Source organism: Castor canadensis, chromosome 6, assembly GCF_047511655.1.
Source record: "Castor canadensis chromosome 6, mCasCan1.hap1v2, whole genome shotgun sequence".
Taxonomy (NCBI): Eukaryota; Metazoa; Chordata; class Mammalia; order Rodentia; family Castoridae; genus Castor; species Castor canadensis.
The window spans coordinates 15479954-15499532 of NC_133391.1; the positions used below are offsets into that span (position 1 = coordinate 15479954).

Here is a 19579-nt window from a genome sequence, read left to right on the forward strand (position 1 = left end):
TAGAAATCTTACTTCTAATTAGGAACCACAACAAAATTACAGAACTGAAGCAAACTGATAATTCCCCAGTGCATTTTTCCTTCTCAATGAATTTGTCATCTCATCAATCCAAAGGACTTGACATATAGATTAAAATAATTTAGTAGCTAAGAAGAACCAACAATGAATGCTCCTGTTTTTTGTTTTGTTTTGTTTTGTTTATTTCCCTTAATAACAGTGCTTTTCTTTTCTTTTTTTTTTTTTCATTTTTCTTTTATTATTCATATGTGCATACAAGGCTTGGGTCATTTCTCCCCCCTGCCCCCACCCCCTCCCTTACCACCCACTCCACCCCCTCCCGCTCCCCCCCCTCAATACCCAGCAGAAACTATTTTGCCCTTATCTCTAATTTTGTTGAAGAGAGAGTATAAGCAATAATAGGAAGGAACAAGGGGTTTTGCTGGTTGAGATAAGGATAGCTATACAGGGCATTGACTCACATTGATTTCCTGTGCGTGTGTGTTACCTTCTAGGTTAATTCTTTTTGATCTAACCTTTTCTCTAGTTCCTGGTCCCCTTTTCCTATTGGCCTCAGTTGCTTTAAGGTATCTGCTTTAGTTTCTCTGCGTTAAGGGCAACAAATGCTAGCTAATATTTTAGGTGTCTTACCTATCCTCACCCCTTCCTTGTGTGCTCTCGTTTTTATCATGTGCTCATAGTCCAATCCCATTGGTGTGTTTGCCCTTGATCTAATGTCCACATATGAGGGAGAACATACGATTTTTGGTCTTTTGGGCCAGGCTAACCTCACTCAGAATGATGTTCTCCAATTCCATCCATTTACCAGCAAATGATCAGTGCTTTCTTTTCATTTTGTGCCCTACCTGTGCTGAGCACTCAATGGTGATGCATGTAACTAGCAATGACTCTTCTAGAAGTAGACTTGGGTTTGCAGTGACCTTGCATTAGTCCTTCTGATGGCCAGTAGCAGGCGTTAAAATGTAGTCCATACTTGCAGATCCATCTTCAGGCCAGTGCCCTACTGGGTATACATTTTCCTCAAACAGAAGAATGTATGCCATCCAGCACAAGAGCCTTTGTGACACAGTGGCAGGGAGAGGAAGAGCTACACATGACCTAAGGTGGTGCAGTGCTTGGCTTGGTGATAGAATAACTACCAAGTCCAGATCTTACCATCTTGGTAACTGGGCCAGGAAAAATGATAGAAAATCCCCAATCAGGCTGTTACAATAAACTTCACGTAGCCCATGTCTCCACCAGCTAGCTGTTAGTTCTAACAGTATTTGGGGCCTTCATAAGAGTCACACAGGAATCCAGTAAACAAGAAAAAAAGGGCTTGTCACCACAGAAGAGTCAGTGACTCAAACAGAACCTCAGAAAGAGACAAAGTGAACCTCAGTAAATGAGGTCACAAAGGTGTTTTGCTTTGGTACCCAAACACCTGCCCCTCCTCCAAACTTCCATCAGTGAGTGCTGCTCACTTTTACCTGATTGTTCGGCAAGGTTTAATTAGAAGCCTTGTGCTCTAGCTTACCTCGAAAACGTTGTGCACTTTGAACAGCTAACTGGATTTCACTGATGAGTTCAGTTCGCTTTGGTACTGGACGACGTGGTTGGCAGAACAGTAGGTGAAACGTGCCTGCCTCTTAACTCCTGTGGCTTCAAGCAAGGAAGGATGTGGCTGGTGGCACTCTCGCAACTTCTTTTCCATAAAAAAGCCCCTGGTGACTTCAGCTTTCATTATCCCAATTCAATTAGCAAGACCTCTTGAACAGGAGATGGCTCTGTTCATCTTTTCTTCCCAGCACACGGTTCCTATTCCCCAAGCTCTGTTTTGCTTCATGGCACCTAAGTTGTGTTTAATGAAACTCTGCTGTGCATCATGCGACATTAGCACTAAAGAATTTGGCAACAGAATGAAAGGAGGTACTCAGGAAGATTTTTATAGATTTATAGTGAATTAGCAGCTTGCTTTGGGGGTGTGGCTATAACTTTATAGTATTCCCTGTAGATCAGAGCCAAAATTACAGCAGCCCCTTTCTCTTTATTGTTCATTTACTCATTCTTTCAGTCAGTCATCAAGTATTTGTGGAGAGCCTGGTACCCGCAGGCTTCTTCCTATGCCAAGCTCAGAGGGCACTCATCTTTCCTGCCATTTAGATACTCAGACACTCCGTAGTGAGGCTGTGTGTGTGTGTGTACAGAGTGATGAAGGGGCCTTGCGTTTCCAAGGGGTATGGTTCCCAGTGTGAGGTACTAGGCTGGGCTTCACATGAAATGGGGGTGACGGATGGGTGTGGCCTGTATCAGTGAGGGACCAGCAGTCCTCCTGACCTTCTCAGGCAATGTAGATACCTCCCCATTGGCTTTCTCTGTTAAACCACAGCACAAGGGTCTCTCAGAACATGAGAGAGTTTAGAATGGGGCAAGAAGGGGACCAACCAGACTGAGAACCTCAGACGAGTCAGAGACATTGGAAGATCAAGGCAGAAGCAGGCTGAGGACCGTGCAAGAGCCAGAGTCTGGTGGGAAGGGCAGCTTTGGAGCCTGGGATCCCAACTGGCTGCAGGAGGCTGTCAAGAGTGAAGAAAGTGGGCAGGTTTGAAGCCATAAAGTTGAGGCAGCTGCCAGCATCCAGAAGGGTGGGACAAGAGGGGGACCATGGGCTACCTTCCAGAGCCTTAGAAGAGGGAGCTCAAAGATTAGCTTAAGGTGGACAAGAGAGAAAGAAGAGTGCCCCAATGCAGGGGTCTCGATGGTTCACTCATCAGACCTCCTTTTCTTCCTTAGCTAACTGGAGGTAGTAGAGAAGAAAGGGCTCCTATTAATTAAATTATGTCCCTACTTTGTTTTGTTTGTTTCTTGTATTTGTAAGCAACAGTGATCATTGGAGAAGGAGCTTGTAGGCCTACAAAGATTTCCTTGTGACATTCCCTTGCTAACGTGCAGCTAGCGCTGGCAAAGAGGTATTAAACAATAATTGACAAAGCAGATTGTTCATGCAGACGTCTTAAAATGAGCTTGAAATCACTATCATTTTAAAACATGCAAAAGTGAGCCTTTATAACAAAATAATAAACTCTTTTGGGGAGCAGTGCCAATTTGAATAAGAAGGATATGGTTACTTCCTCAAACCATCCAAGCTCAAAGACTAAACACCACTTTTGCCACTTGACATTTCCTACGTGAGAAACGGTACTGCCCAGTAGCCAGGCACTGTGAGTTCCTGTTAGGTTGACCTGCTTTCATGGCATTTGAGGTTAAACTGTCCATACAGTTGAACTTGACTAGGGATTCAAGGCCAAGGGCACAGTCCATGGAGCTGACTCTGCCAGTCTCAGACTCTTCTTTAACATCTTTCTTCCCTGCTGTTGGTCTCAGGATTTCACCTTCTCTTGTCTCCCTTGCTGCTTTAGAAACAGATGCAGTCAGACCCGCACAAACTGGATTTTGGGCTGAAACCTGAATTCCTGAGCCGCCCACCAGGCCCCAGTCTCTTTGGAGCCATCCACCACCCTCATGACCTGGCACGGCCTTCCACCTTGTTCTCTGCCGCTGGTGAGTTCAGAGATAGGGGAGGAGAGAGGAGAGCTGAGAAATGCAGCTCTCAGGTAGCTAAATCAATTCTGTTTGGGCTTTGTGCCATCTGCCACTCACTCACTACCTAAAATAATACAATTTATGCCCGCTCACCAGGCAGCAGCTCAGCACATCGAGGGAGAAGTGTCTTACCTCATTGATATGCCCTCCTTCATTAAAGAATGAAAAAGAGGTCATTGTTCCCTTACAGGGACTCATATTGCTCTGGTTTATTATTTGCTTCTGCATTAAGCCAGTATAGCTCACAAATACGTCAGATGCTATTGAAAATACCAGAAAGCTTGTAAGGACAAATGGGAAGAGACAATGGCAGAAATTAGATGCAGGCATGCTCATCCTCACTCTGGGCCCACAAAGCACCCTAATGGTCACGCTGGGTTTCGAGGGGCTCAGTGCAGAGGTATATGATGAAGGTTGTTGCTGAGGAAGTGGACCACTCTGTTGATGGCTGGCTTTCTTGCCCAGTTGGTTATAGCAGCAGAGGAAATTTAGGGACCACAGTACTCACAGTACTGTGATCGTGAGACTGTTCATTCGATCTGTAACCCATATGTCCAGTGTGTCTCTGGTGTGCGGAAAGGTGAGTTGGGAAGAAGGGACTGAGAATCCCTGCAGCAGAGAACTGTCCCTCTCCATTGAGGGTATATGCAAACCAAAGGAGTGTCCACATGAATCAGGGGACCCTTGGGAGCCAAGGTCCCTTTGATTCAGTCTTTTCTAAAGCTATGTTTAGTGCAAAGTCTGTGGCTCAGTAAATACTTAAAAATGATGCTATTGAACTTGATCTAGTGACAAGCTCCAAAATGTCACACCCACTGTGCTAATTAGAATTGATTCTTCTGGACACAAATGATGGAGAGGCTTACTGTTTCTGACCCTTAGGGAGCAAGTTTCACTTCCAGCTGCCTGCTGCCTTCCCAGGCTCTAATCCAACACGCCTTTTTGGTGGACCCATAGCTCTTCCATTGAGGGGAAAAAAAAAGAGAAATACGCACATTGCTAGAAATCACCTCTCTAATAGACGTCGTTGCCAAGGCAAGTGAATCGCCCTTCAGGGTGGATAGAATTTGCAAAGGTCTCTGGTTTTCCTCTTCAGTTCTATCCGGGGACATGTTTGAAGGCTCTGTTACCATGGCACCTAGCTCTGAGACAGCTATATGAAGAGCAGTTTTTTGGAGAGAAATAGATTTCTCCCCAGCTTTCATCTGAGCCAATTGGATGCATTGGTTTCTTATGCTTGCATAATTCTGGAAGTGTGGGAGTCCCCGGGGGCCGTGGGCTGAGCGTAGCTCTGCTCTTCCTTGAAGTGTTAATTGGCTTGTACGACACAGACAGTGTGTGGCTAAAATGTTATTTAGCTGGCAACTCTGGTAATGCCTAATGAATGTCCCAGGGTATGCTCACTTTGAGGAGGTAGGATGTGGTTTTTCTACTTCCCAGGTGGAGAGTCAGGCTCCATCTCAGGCTGAACAGATAACCCCTGTGGTGCCTTCAAAGTCTGAGATTCCAACACTGTGCACATTTCTCTCATGCGCTTCTGCAAAATCGGGCTCACCAGACTCATGCAAGCCAGGGAGCAGCAATACAAAACATAAACTGAGTTAACAGAGCCCAAACAGGGATGACCCTCCTACATCACTCGGTTTTCCCGAGGGGATTTATTTGTAGGAACTCAAAGACAGTGCAAGAGATTGATTAGGAACCATTCTTAGTAAATTCCTGGATCCAGGCCCTGTCAACACTTCCATTCTGGAAGGTAATCTTGATGCATCAGCAGTACTGGGTTTTTCCCAAAAATGGTTATTTGGTGAAACTTTTAGCTGGTCTTTATAACTCACACACACATATCAAATTTAGCCACTTTGGTCTTGCTGTTGGCGACTAATGGCCGAAATAAGCTAGGAAGCCTTCTTCTGGTGACCTTGGCAAAAACTCTTTGTCTAGAGCCATGCCCACCTTCCGGGAGCTGTCTCCTCAGCTCCGAGCCGCATGTTAGCAAGTTTGATGCCTTTGAAGCACACATACTTCCTCTCTCTCCCTCATTCCTTCCTTTCTCAGCTTCCTTCAGGAATGGGACTTGGGGTATCTTAAAGCACTACAAAGCAGGTATAACATACAGAAGGATGTAGATAAAAGGGGAGCTAGAAGGAAGTCAGGCCTATAAATGTCACCAGGAAGGCAAAGAAGACATGTCAGTTATGAGTCTTGGTGTTAAAACACAGGAATACATAGCTTTTCCTGGCACCAAAGGCTGAGAGGCAGTGAGAGTCTTCCTCCCCCATAGCCCCCCAGCAGTGACTTGTGTAGAGTTGAGCTTGGAAAGGTCACTCAGCGGGGATGTTGAGAGCCCGGCAAGGCCTGGAGCACTGCAGCCTGTTGGTAGCTTGTGGTCAGCCACCACCAAGCCAAGGGTGATAAAGTACTAAGTTTCCAGAACAGAGTTTTTCAGAGTGAAAAGCTTACCCCCCAAAATACTATGGGAAGAAGGGACTCCATAACCAAACGCCACCTTCACAGAAGACAAAAGTGTAAGAAGTCCTTCAGCAAAGGTTCTTGCTTAGCTTTTTTTTAGCCCAGACTTACTTGGTTATAGAACCTTCCCCTTGCAGGCAGTCATCTCCATGTTCCTAAGGCTACGTGCCAGCAATCTTAAACTCAGGATGCCTCTTTTAGGGGCTCAGCCAGCCCAGCTGGGCAGGAACTGGGGGGTGGGTGATTGTTTTCTTCTCTTAACAAGAACGTCCTCCTCAGCCTGGTATCACCTGCGGAGCCTGGCTAGACCGTAACCATCCCTTCATGTGACATATTTTCTTGTGGCCCCTGGAAGCTGGCTGCAATTGAGAGTTTTGTAGACTCTGACCTTGTCACATTTGACTTGCAGGTGCTGCACACCCAACTGGGACCCCTTTCGGGCCACCTCCTCATCACAGCAACTTCCTCAACCCTGCTGCTCACCTGGGTGAGTTGCCTGCAGATGGTGGCAGCTGTGGGAGCTGTCTAGGTCACTCCTGCTGCTCTTGCTGGCCCACTGTGGGGTCCCACACACCTCCCTCCCTGCAGAGGGACAATGGTGTCTCTCACAGTACCACACATTCCCATCTCCAGGATTTCAAAGCCTCTTAGCTCACGATACTTTGGTGATACTCTTGCCCAGTCCTGGTGCTGCCTGCAGTAAACAGAGGCACAGTAAGGGAATGCCATTCTTTCAAGTCTTAAGGAATCTGAATTTAGGACAACCTCCACCTGCCTGTTGGAGGGAGACGCTGGAATCTTGCCCCAAGCTCAGGATACATGCAGGAGTTGGAAAGAATGATGAGGCAATGTCGTAAAGAGACATAACAATTTTCTTTTAGCACCTGACGTTTTCCTCACTAATAAGGAGTGTCTTCCCAGAAAAAGCTGTGCTTCTTATGGCCTTTGTTTTACAGTTTCTGAAGCGCACAGAAAGATCATGATTGAGAGGTTTACTTTAAGATGCTATCCAGGGCTGGGCATAGTGATACATCATTATAATCTCAGCCACCAGGAGGCAGAGGGAGGAGGATCTCAAGTCTGAGGCCAGTCCGGACAAAGTTAGCAAGACCCTATCTCAATAACAAGCTGGGCATGGTGGTGTACACACTTGTAATCCCAGCCGCACAGGAGGCAGAGGTCTAAGGCAACCCAAACAAAAGTTAGCAAGACTCTATCTAAAAAACAAAAGCAAAAAGGGGCAGGGGGTATGACTTAGAGGCTCTGAGTTCAAACCCACTACCATCAAAAAAAGAAGTCGTGTCATTTTTGTTCTACTGGAAGAAGCAGACCACAGTCCTGGGAGCAGGAAGCCTGGACAGGAAGGCAGCCTAGAACATTGGGGTTTGAGTGTCCCTTGCATGCACACACACACCCCGCCCCGCACCAAGACAACACAGGAATGATGCTAAATGCATCTTTCTGGAGAATGAGCCTTCAGTGCTAGCCTAGTGTCTAAATCCAAGTGCAAGAAAACCTCGCACACAGTCTGCAGGAGAAGCAAGGCTAGCTGGGTGCAGGGTAGCAAGGGGCGGCCCCACACTGCTCTCCTGCCCGCCCTGGGAAGCAGAGGATCCTGACCGTTTCCTTCTGCCCCATGTTTCTGCAGAGCCTTTCAATCGGCCATCCACCTTCACGGGCTTAGCAGCAGTTGGTGGCAATGCCTTCGGAGGCCTCGGAAACCCTTCAGTCAGTGAGTACCTCCCTTTTGTATCTGCCTTGGCCTCTTTCTCTTCTCCAAACTGAACATGGCTCAAGACCTTCTAGAGAACAGAAAACTATTCTTCAGAAACAGCTTTAGGTTCAATCATTGCACAAGCAGGTCTGACAATGGAGCTGGGTGTGCATTGCAGGGCCACTATCTTAAGAGTTCACTGTTACCGGGCATCCATGGCTCACGCCTGTAATTCCAGCTACTCAGGAGGCAGAGATCAGGAGGATTGCAATTCAAAGCCAGTCCAGGGGAATAGTTCACAAGACCCTATCTCAAAAATACCCCTCATAAAAAAGGGCTGGTGGAGTGGCTCAAGTAGTAGAGCACCTGTCTAGCAAGCATGAGGCCCTGAGTTCAAACCCCAGTACCAGGGGCAAAAAAAAAAAGAACATCTGGAGAGGAAGCAAGGTGGCAATTTGTAAGCCCTGCTTGTGTTCTGGACATGGTTTGGGTACGGAATACTCTGCTAGTTTTGGGCATGCCACATTGCATATTTTGGGGGCTACAGGAGACCTAAAAGGCAGCTAGCTAGCTATGAGTGAACCACCGCCACAATGAGGTCTTTAAAACACAGCATGGGCTAGGCACCAGTGCCTCACACCTGTAATCCCAGCTACTCAGGAGGCATTGATCAGGAGGATCTCAGTTCAAAGCCAGCCTGAGCAAAATAGTTCATGAGATCTGATCTCATAAGAACCCATCATAAAAAAGTGCTGGTGGAATGGCTCAAGGTGGAGACCTTGTGTGTCTGTTTAGGTCAAGGTCCTGTGTGGTCTTGGGGATACCTGTTTTAGTTTGCTACTGCTGGAAAGAGCGACCATCATCCCGCAGGGGTGTGGGCACAGGAAACTGAATTCTACCTCGCTGAGAGTTACTCACCCATGAACCCCATCACACACCCGTGCATGCTTGGAGGCTGTGCATGTATGGCTCGGGCATCTTGCTACTCATTTGGTCCGTTTCATTTTGAACACGCCCCACTCCACCCCGTTTTTCCTTTTGGTTGAAAGAAATAAAAGCTGTGAGCTACCTCTGCAGCGTAGGACAAGAATTCCTCTAATGAATGTGTCAATTTCCTTTCCTTTTCCAGCTCTCAATAATATGTATTCATTTTAACTCTGAATGCTGTTAAAAGTTTTTTGGTAAGTACCTTCATTCCAGCAGGTTATATAATTTCTCTTAAACCTTTTTGTTCTTCACTTCACCATTTCAGCACCCAACTCAGTGTTCGGCCACAAGGATGGCCCCAGTGTGCAGAATCTTAGCAACCCTCACGAACCCTGGAACCGGCTGCACCGAACGCCTCCGTCGTTCCCGACCCCTCCGCCCTGGCTGAAGCCAGGTGACCTGGAGCGCAGCGCGTCCGCTGCTGCTCATGACAGAGATAGAGATGTAGATAAACGAGACTCATCTGTTAGTAAAGATGACAAAGAAAGGTACGGAAAGAAACCATTCTCAAGTCCAATGGAACCGGCCACCCACCCTCCCTGTGTGTCCCGGCCTCGTGCTTCAGCCGCCTGTAGCCCCAGCTCCTTCCCGTCAGCACCAGCCCCAGAGCCACCCCCCTCTGGCACACAGCTGTGAGGATCACAGACCCTAGAACTGGAGCATCCGCTAAAGGCGCCTGTCCTAGAAGCATGAGACACTCAGGACACCCACAGCTCCTGAACCCTTAGTGTGTCCCTCCTGTAGACGTCTTCCTCTGCAGACAGGGAGCTGGAACCTCGGACCAGGCACACACAGCATGAATCAATACCATGTTTGCTTTCAAGTTTGTGCAGTTCATGTATCATCCATAGGTTTTCCTCTCTTTTCTCTCTTTCTTTTTGTTTGCCTTTAGAAAGTCATGTTTGCATTGTGTCATGTTTTTCTCAACTTTTGTTCAAACTCAAATCCGGGGCTCACAAGTGACTGATAAAATTGTATTAATCGAAATCTAGAGAAATGTCAATGAGAGGTTTTGCTTTTGGCTGTGGTTTTGGTTTTGCCAGTGGATAAGTACTTATACTAACCATTGTTATCTCTGTGCTTGTAGAAAAAAACGAAGAAACTGCGTGTGATTTCTAAAGAATGTCATAGCATTCTTGACCCAAGTGTCTCTTGTTTTTTTTTTTTTTTCTTCCTTTAGGCTATTTTAATTTTGAAGGAGTTAATAAGAAAAGGTTTCCTACATATGCTTGACAAAAAAATTGCCTAGTAATAATTTCCCTTTGATACTTAGGATTCAATTTGAGCCAACTCTTTGACTTCTCTTTTATATATATACATACATATATACATACATATATATATATGTGTGTGTGTGTGTGTGTGTGTGTGTCCTAGTAATTTTTAAAACTTTAACTTTGCAGGCCTTCAGTATGACATATTAATAGATATCCATCACAGGCCACCATACTATACAGATTGATTTCTTTCTTAAAAGATAAATTTTCCTCCAAGCAGTATGATAAAAAAAAAAAATCTCTTAATCAATGGAAGGACCATTTACAACCTTCAACTGTAAAACCACTCTGTCAAGACACGCCCAAAGTAGACCTGCCCATAGAACGAAACACCTGTCACCACAGAGTAGAATATAGGATGAGACCAGAAAACCTTGGTGGATTTTTCTTGATGGAGTCAAAAGAGGCTTTTGGATTGAAGTCAGGAAGTTTAAGTATGCTCTTCTGTTCTTCCTGTGTATATCAGCAGAAAACAAAATTTGCAGAGGGACCTGCCTGACTCCCTCACTGTGGCCACTTGTTCAGATGTCTATCTTCTTACCTTCTCCCTTCACCTTGGCAGAGTTTGTCTTGGGACTCTCCTGAGACTCATCTTAACCCTCCACAGTTTGCCTTCCTGTCGTTCTATCCTGCATTTTCTGCCCAAGGATTGGCAGGTCTCCAATCCTTGTTTCAGGTCCTCTCTGGGACACCTTCCCACACTCTTCTCCAGTCCCCAGCAGCTTCTGTGGTCTTGGCCCTGCCTCACCTGCATCGGGGCATCAGGGCATCGGATTCTGGCTTTCTTGATGTACCTGTTGCAGGGCTGCCCTGTGCAACCCAGCAGCTCTGGCTGGGTGGCTTCCTTTCTGATTTCCCTCCAGGAACTTGTTCTGTCAGTGTGCTTTATTCTGTTTTGAGTGTCAGCACAAGAGACAAAGGCTTCAAATCTGCCTTTCCCTGGCTTTGTGTGCAAAGCTGGAAGAAAACTCATGTCTATGTCTGAGCTCTTAGAACCATCCATGCGTGGCCACGAGGCTGTCTTGGTGACTGTGACTTCACTGGCTTTCTGTAAGCTCTTCCTCCATGGCTTTGACCTTGCCGTGGTTCTCAAACTACAAGTAGCAGGACTTACCCCTCCAGACCCGGCTCACCCTCATCCCCGGCACTTCATTCACCGCATAGGTCTAGTAGGCTCAGATGGCGCAGGGCACTGAGCCCACCACCTGGCGACCCAACCTGTCCTTGTCACACCTCCATTTCATCACAGCCCCTGGCTCCTTTTCCCCCCAGGCCAGCAGGCCCGTCTCATGTGCGCCCTGTGTCCCCTCGTTCCGCAGGGACAGCGTGGAGAAGCGACACTCCGGCCACCCCTCCCCGGCGCCCGTGCTCCCGGTGGGCGCCTTGGGCCACGCGCGCGGCTCCACGGAGCAGATCCGGGGCCACCTGAACCCCGAGACCCGCGAGAAGGACAAACCCAAGGAGAGGGAGCGGGAGCACTCGGAGCCCCGCAAGGACCTGGCGGCGGAGGAGCACAAGGCGAAGGAGGGCCACCTGCCCGACAAGGACGGGCCTGGCGACGAGGCCAAGCAGCCGGCGGCTCGGCCACCCTCGCCCTACGCGCGGCCCAGCAGCACATCGGGGGGCCGCGAGGCCGAGGTGCCCCGCAAGGGCGAGGCGGCCTTCGAGCACCCCAAGAAGGGTCCAGAGGTCAAGGTGAAGGAGGAGCGCAAGGAGGACCACGACCTGCCGCCCGAAGCTGCACCACCTGGCCCACGGCCCACTGAGCCCCCAGCAAACTCCTCTGCATCCGCGGGGCCCTTGGCGTCCGTGCCCATGGCGGTGGGCGTGCCGGGCATGCACCCCATGGGTAGCCTGGGGGGCCTGGACCGGACCCGCATGATGACACCCTTCATGGGCCTCAGCCCCATCCCTGGGGGTGAACGCTTCCCATACCCCTCCTTCCACTGGGACCCCATGCGGGACCCGCTTCGGGACCCCTACCGCGAGCTGGACCTGCACCGGCGGGACCCGCTAGGCCGGGACTTCCTGCTGCGCGGTGACCCGCTGCACCGACTGTCGGCACCGCGGCTGTACGAGGCCGAGCGCTCGTTCCGGGACCGCGAGCCGCACGACTACAGCCACCACCATCACCACCACCATCACCACGGCCCGCTGGTGGCCGGCGACCCGCGGCGGGAGCACGAGCGCGGCCACCTGGACGAGCGCGAGCGCCTGCAGCTCCTGCGCGACGACTACGAGCCCCCGCGGCTGCACGCCGTGCACCCCGCCGCCGCCGCCCTGGACGGCCACCTGGCGCACCCCGGGCTGCTGGCGCCCGGCCTGCCCAGCATGCACTACCCACGCATCAGCCCCACGGCTGGCCCGCAGAACGGGCTGCTCAACAAGACGCCCCCCGCAGCCGCGCTCAGCGCGCCGCCCCCGCTCATCTCCACGCTGGGGGGCCGCCCGGGCTCCCCAAGAAGGACTACGCCCCTGTCAGCCGAGGTCAGGGACAGGCCACCCTCGCACACGCTCAAGGACATCGAGGCCCGGTGAGCTGCGCCTGCACGCCTGCCTCCTGGCCCGGCTGGACACGCAGTTGGGGCCATCCCCACCCCTGTCCTGGGCAGATCCCAGACTCCCTTCCCTGCAGGATTCCAGATGCTTTTCTATCTCTTCTGATTTTTTCAGCCAAGTCTCATGTCTCCTACTCTTTTCCGTTCCTTGTATGAAACATTTTCATTTGAAGATGGTGACAGACATCAAGGTGATGACAGCAGGGGGAGGGTGTGACACACACATGCAAGTCACCATGCAGAAGCTCCTTGCAGAAGAGAGGGGAGGCGTGTACATAGTTGTGTAAAAAACAAAAGATTGCGTCGTGAGCTCATGGTTCATATATGCAAAAGGGTAAGACGAAAGCTTTACTTTGTACAAATGTGAATAGGTAAAGATTAAGTAACATAATACATAATACTTCTTCAAACGTGCTATTTGCTGACCTAACGTCAGTGAACACAGCCCGCCCGGGTGGTGTTCCCATCTATTGTCAGAGACAGTTAAACCCTTCAACTATGCAATGAATGTCGGGGCTTTGCACAAAAGCCCACCTGACTCAAAGCAGCCTTTTCAAAATCCATTTACAACATACTTAAGGTCATATTTTCCCTGGACAAGCACTTACATGACATGACTGTTTTCCTTGCTTTTTTTTTTTTTTTTTTCCCTTTTTTTCTCAAACAAAGAAACATCCCAGTTTGCAAATCATCCCCCAGGTCGCAGCCTTGAAGGGGCCGCTTGTGGGGTTTTGGGGAAGGTACACCCCAGGAAAGTGGCTGGGGACGAGGGACAGCCAGTGCCAAGGAGAGGGGTGGGTTTGTCAGATGGCAAAATCAGGACAGGCAGGCAGGTGGTGGCATCTGTCACACACTCGAGTTGCTGGCATCCCTCCTCGCCATGGTGTTTCCACGCACAGCTCATGCGGGAGCCATGCTTTTGGTAGTGTGTCCTGTTTCATACCTGTACACACACTTCCTCGTTTTGTAACTCGACTTAATTACACCCAAGCAGATCCTGAAAGAAAACCTTGAGTTTTTCTGGATGATGGGTATGTCTTCAGTGTAGGTGATAACTGATGGATTTAGGTGCAGTTTCCCAGGGGGCTCATATTCCAGCTAGTCATTAAAAGTCTGGGAGCAGCCCAAGTAGGAGGTCAGCCTTGTGGAGCCATCGAGAATTGCAGAGGGCGAGAGGTGGCAGAGAAAAAAAAGTCTCATGTGTGCGTGCGTTTTTGAGTTTGCATTGATCAATCTTACTGTCTCTTCATCATACTTTTATAATACACTAAGCCTTTTGTCTACATATTTGGAGATAATATGACTTTACTAGCAGAGAAATTCAATATAGTCTCCTGGACTGTAAAATACATGTATGAAATAAAACTAGTTCCATTTGGTTCTTCTAGTAAGATTAAAAGTGCTATCTGACATTGTTATCCTGTTTTTTGCAAAAAAAAAGAAAAAAAAAGTTAACTACAGACCATTGTTTCTAATAAGCAGAGATATCTATTTTAGTAGTCAACTAAAGGTTTAGTTGTGACCTTCCGATTTTGTGAATACCTGATGTTGTGGAGTGTTTTGGGTTTTTTTGGTTTTTTTTTTTTTTTTTTTTTTTTAAAAGACAACTAAAAAAAAAAAAATTCCAAGGAATATGTACACTGGACCTGTAGTCGTAGCTTTCAGTATTGTAAAGAGATTGTTCTATACGGACCTTTTTGCTGTTTTCTCCTGTGTGTAATAAAGTCCTTTCCAGACCCTATGTGAACAGGATATGGACACACCTTCAGTCTTCAGCATGTTCTCATCGGCGGAGCCTTGTGTAATGTAAAGTGTGCCAGTTATTAAAAAAATGTGAACCAAGCTTCCAGCGGCTTGTTTGTGTGCAGTGGCCATAGGGCAGCACTTACCCGCCCTTGGCCAGCCACCCTCCCAGCCCCGTCAGTGACCCACCACTTAGTATCTGTATAGACATTCACCCCCCACCCTGCTAGTTCTGGATTTCTTTTCTTGTCTGTGTTCTGAAGAAAATTGTCAAAGTCCTGGAAAGGTACTTTGGAATTTTTGTGAGTTAAGTGCTGTGTGTGTGCCTGGCTACCTCCAAACTCAGAGCAAGGATTTGTCCACGTGAGACCTGGTGTGGGGCTGGTAACCAGTCCTCGCTGCTTGTTTCTTTACATTTCAGTCTGTGACTCAGTCACTTGTATGTTAAGACTCAACCCTTCCCCTCCCCCAGGTATTTTTTTTCTCTTTCTCATTGAATTACCTGACATATCCATCACCAGTTTGCAGACTTTGCTGATCTGTTTTGTTTTTTTTAATGTGAAAAAAATTTTTTTCTTGTATCACAACCTGGTGAAATCGCTGTTCGGATTGGTGTTTATATCTTCCTGAAAAAAAAATCAGTCGAGGTTAGCAGGAAGGGGACAGAAGTTGGGACTCAGAATCTATGACAATAGAGTGCTGTGGACTTTTGCCATCCCAGGGAGGTGTTGGGAGGTCCAGGGAAAAATGACAAAGCTGGCCCAGGAAGCAGAAGGCGCTTTGGGTGTAGCTTGGAGGTAAGGTGCTTGCCTAGTATGCATGGGGTCCTGAGTTCAATCCCAGCACTGCACCAAAAAAAGAAAAGAAAAAGGTATCATTGGACCAGGCAGCAACTCCCTGCATAGGGGAACCTGTGACCCAGCACGGTTTCCGTGTCAGTGCCTGGTTCCCAGACTGGAGAAAGTAATAAACCTTGTGGGCTGGAAAACTTCTTTTGCAAACACTCAGGACCTCGCTGACGACACCGGTGGCCTCTTGCTGTGCTATTTCTGGCAGACCGTGCTGCCTTCCATTGTACCTGTCCTGATGTCCCCATCTGGGATGTCAGGATGAGGAAGTCACGGTGGTTGAACCCCCAGGGGCTTTGTACCACTCAGCCCTTGCATATTTTCTGTAATTACTGGCATTGATGGGTACCAGCATCAATTTGACTTCCTGCTAACCTCAATCTCTGAGTGACAGTGATCTGGTTACCTTCTAATGGGACATGACAGGTAAAATACAGTGATGTAATAATTATTGCTTCAGATGGATATTTCCAGCAGCACTTACTTGCTGTTTATCCATTTGCTGCCTCAATCATGGTGCTCGAGAAGGAATCAAATGCTACTGTTGATGTACGTAGCATAAACAACAGTTAAGACAGCATTTTTTTTTTTTTTGGCACTTCTGGGGTTTTGAACTCAGGGCTTCACACTTGCTAAGCAGGTGCTCTACCACTTGAACCACTCCACCAAGCCCTTTTTTTGTGTTGGTATTTTTGAGATAGGATCTTACAAACTATTTGTCCTAGCTGGCTTTGAACCGAGATCCTCCTGAGTAGCTGGGATTACAAGTGTGAGCCACTGTACCCGGCTAAGACAGGCTTTTGCAGTACAACCAGCCACGTAATTATAAAATGCTCCAGACCTATGGCCACTTTTGCCTCCATAAATGAACAAATTTGGCCTTGGTGGCTTTAAATCTGTTGAAGGAAAGACAAGTGACAGCTTTTTAGATGTTGTTTTGTTGTTGCTGTGCTGGGTGAGGTACATTGTAACATTTGCAGAGGTTCTTACAATGTATCAAATACATCATCCTTGAATTCAGCCCCTCCACTGCTGTCATTCATCCCCCTCCCCAGATGTTATTTTTTAAATCATTTTTCTTCTGTGCATTTTTGAATTTGTACAATTTGGTAGCAGTAGGGTTTGAACTCAGGGCCTTGCCTCTTTAGCCACGTCCCCAGTAGGCCCCCCCTTTTTCTTTGCCATAGCTATTTTTTAAATAATACATCTTGTTTTCGCCTGAACAGACCTTCCGCATAGCTGGGATGGCAGATACACACCACCATGCTCAGTTTATTGGTTAAGATTGGCCCTCACAAACTTTTTTGCCCAGGTTGACCTGGAACCACAGTTTTCCTGATCTCCACCTCCCAAGTAGCTGGGATTATAGACATGAGTCACCACACGCAGTCTAAAATTTTCTTAAACATGGAAAAGTTTCCTTACAATAGGATTCTTGGTCAGACAAAAATCATACCATCAAATCATATCCTCAGTGCAAAATTGTTGGTTTTCTTTGGTGGTCACTCAAGTGCAAAGCCAAAGTTTTAGTATTTCAGGTTTGAGATGCTGGAAGCTTCTGAGAACTGGTTGGCAGGAGGTCTGGAGGCCATGAGATGGAGTTGTGTGTGATCTCACACCTTGGGGAAATCCCAAGCTGGGAAGAAAACAACTGTTTGGTTTTTTTTTTAACTCAGTTTTAATTTGCAATATTCTGATTCTCACTAATGACTTACTAAAATTTTGACAAAACTAAAGGGTGTGATGTGGGGATTCCAGGGTAGAACTCACAGGTGTTTCTCGGAGGAAGGAGCAAGGACAGGGTCAGCGTGGGGCACCAGGTGTTGTCACAGGCTCACCCTACTGTCTACCTGAGCCTCTGAGCTGGTGTTGGGCAAACAGACCTGCTTCCTTACCTTCAACTTTAACTTGGCTGATGTTTAAAGGCCTCTTCTGGACCTCAGTTTCCTCTTTGTACTTTATCTTCTCACTTGCTGTATCCCAGCAGGACAGGGTGACTTTCATTCCCCCAGGCTTTTACCAGTCTCACCATACTCTCTTTTCCAAGGCCCTGGGGTCAGAATCTAAGCCACCCTACAAAGCCATCTCTTTCCCAGGGCTTGGCTTGCTCCCCTCCACCCTCCGCTCACCACACTCTGTTCTGGGGTTTTCCAGGGCCTCAGCTTCTCCAAGTTGAGATCAGCAGGTCTTCAGGAGGGGCCTGTGCGGGTTGCTCCAGGGGAGAGGCCACCCCTCAGTGTGCTGCACAGAGCCCTGGCTTTCACACCTTTGGCTGGAGCCACGTAAATCCTGGTCCAGTCCACACATCTGAAGTTTGATGAAACTGCACCCTCATGGTGTGTAATAAATTGACTTCTTTCACTCCATTCTCTTCTAATTCTATTTTTTTTTTTTTTTTGGCAGCACAGAGGTTTGAACTTAGGGCCTTGTACTTGCTAAGCAGGCGCTTTATCACTTGAGCCACTCGAGATATCACTTGAGCCTATCTCGAGATATCACTTGAGCCTATCTCGAGATAGGGTCTCAAGAACTATTTACCCTGGGCTGGCTTCTAACACGATGTTTGCCTCCTGGGTAGCTGGGATTACAGGTGTGAGCCACTGGTGCCCTTGCACTTAGGCTGGTCTTGAACTCCATATCCTCCTGCCCAAGTGCTGGGATTGCAGGTGTGAACCACCACACCCATCCTCCTCCAGGTCTTAAGAATAAGGCTGCACTGTTCTCCCCACCAGCCACCCTGGTCTCACACTATTCCAGCAGCCTTATCTCCTACACCACCCTGCACATGGCTACCAATTCTGGTCATCTGTTCCAGGTCTCCAAACCATCCTCTACTTCTGGAGGCTGACAGATGGGAGCCCAGACTTTTCATCTGGTCCCAGAGGCCTGTCAGCTTGTGGTTCCAATGCCAGTCCCTCTCCATGAGAAAAACTGCTAACACCTTTTGGTTGGTGACCTCAGAGACCATCACCTCCATGAAGCCTTCCTCAACTGACCCTTATCTCCCATCATACTTAATTGCTTGAACAGTGCTTCTCAAAGTTTGGTTCCTAAAGCACCAGCTGCGATGTGTCAGAAATACAAATTCTCAGCAACCTTCTGAATTCTAAACTCGGGGCTGAGACCAGAGATCCGTGCGGGGGTTTCTTTCACACCAGCCCTCCAGGTGACAAGGATGCTTGTCTCAGGGCAAGTTCTGGCCAAAAGCAACAAAGAGAGTCATCAGGTCACAGAAAGTGATCCTGGGACAAAGGCTGTGTTCTCTGACATCACAGCCTAATCTTTGGTCCTCTTGGATTGGAAGGAGCCTGTAACCTCGTCTGAGGCAGAATGACCTTTCCTCATCCTTTCCAGTGTTTGATGGTGAATCTCTGTCTCTCCTGCAAGAGCCGGGCTCCCAGCATAGATGACCGCTGTGGGCATGAGCGTGACATGCATGCCAGGCACAGACCACAGTGCTGGGAACTGGGTCATCTTCGTTAAGACTCTCCGAGGCATAAGATAGGACAGATGTAACTCCAGTGGACAAGTGAGAAAGGCACAGAGCTGAAGTCACGCCCAGAAATCCGAAAGCTGGGCCTTTCCCCTCCGGAGTCTGTGCAGTGGTGGGGAAAAGGCAGGCTCAGCTAACTAACCACATACACAGCAAGTGCAGAAGGACCAATGGCCACTCAACACCAATTGTAAGTAGCCTGTGCATGTCCAGAGCTGCTCAGAATGGACACAGGCACAAACGGAGCAGGACTGTGTGACCCAGTGATGAAGTCATATCAGGGTTACCATAGGCTCAAGTCTATACATCTAAGAACAGCAAAGTCGTGATTTGTGTGACCCATAGCTGTCCCAGGCACAGGTTTTGGTTTGGCTAGTGTATTTTTAGAGTATGGGAATATGTAGGCAAACCAGAAGTCGTGACGCCACTGCCCACGTTCCCAAGGGGACATGTGCCTGAGCTGCTGCATCTCTGTTCCTCCCAGGTCCCACAGGCCTCCGCACAGCTTCCTTCTGTGTTGGGAGTTCATCCACAGGCAGGTGCGATAGTGGACTCATGCACATGGTTAATGCAAACGTTCTTGAAGCCAGGAGTAGGGCTCACACCTGTAATTCCAACATGCGGAAAATAGAGTCAGGAGGTTTGAAAGTTCAAAGCCAGCCCGGGCTGCATAACGAGACCCTGTCTCAAAAATACCAAGGGCTGAACAAGGGTAGAACACTTGCCTAGTATGCATAAGGCCCTGGGTTCCATCCCAGCACTATTTAAAAAAAAAGTCTTAAAAACAAAGCATCTTCATAACTAATTATTAAAGTGGAATGTCTTACCTGAGAAAGGACCAATGTCCCTCTCTCCAAAATGTACACACAGATGACAGCAAAGGCCTA

The 19579-nt window shown here is 48.2% G+C and overlaps 1 protein-coding gene across 1 annotated transcript in view; it reads left to right on the top strand.

The window, feature by feature from the left end:
- The window catches only part of Auts2 (activator of transcription and developmental regulator AUTS2), a 1074506-nt gene extending 1061780 nt beyond the window's left edge, over positions 1–12726 (top strand). The window contains exons 15-19 of the mRNA XM_074075763.1: positions 3417–3558; positions 6482–6559; positions 7721–7804; positions 9039–9261; positions 11370–12726. Coding sequence (XP_073931864.1) covers positions 3417–3558; positions 6482–6559; positions 7721–7804; positions 9039–9261; positions 11370–12588 — 1746 coding nt within the window. The 3' untranslated portion in view covers positions 12589–12726. The remainder of the gene's footprint in view (positions 1–3416; positions 3559–6481; positions 6560–7720; positions 7805–9038; positions 9262–11369) is intronic.
- The last annotated feature ends 6853 nt before the right edge of the window (positions 12727–19579 follow it).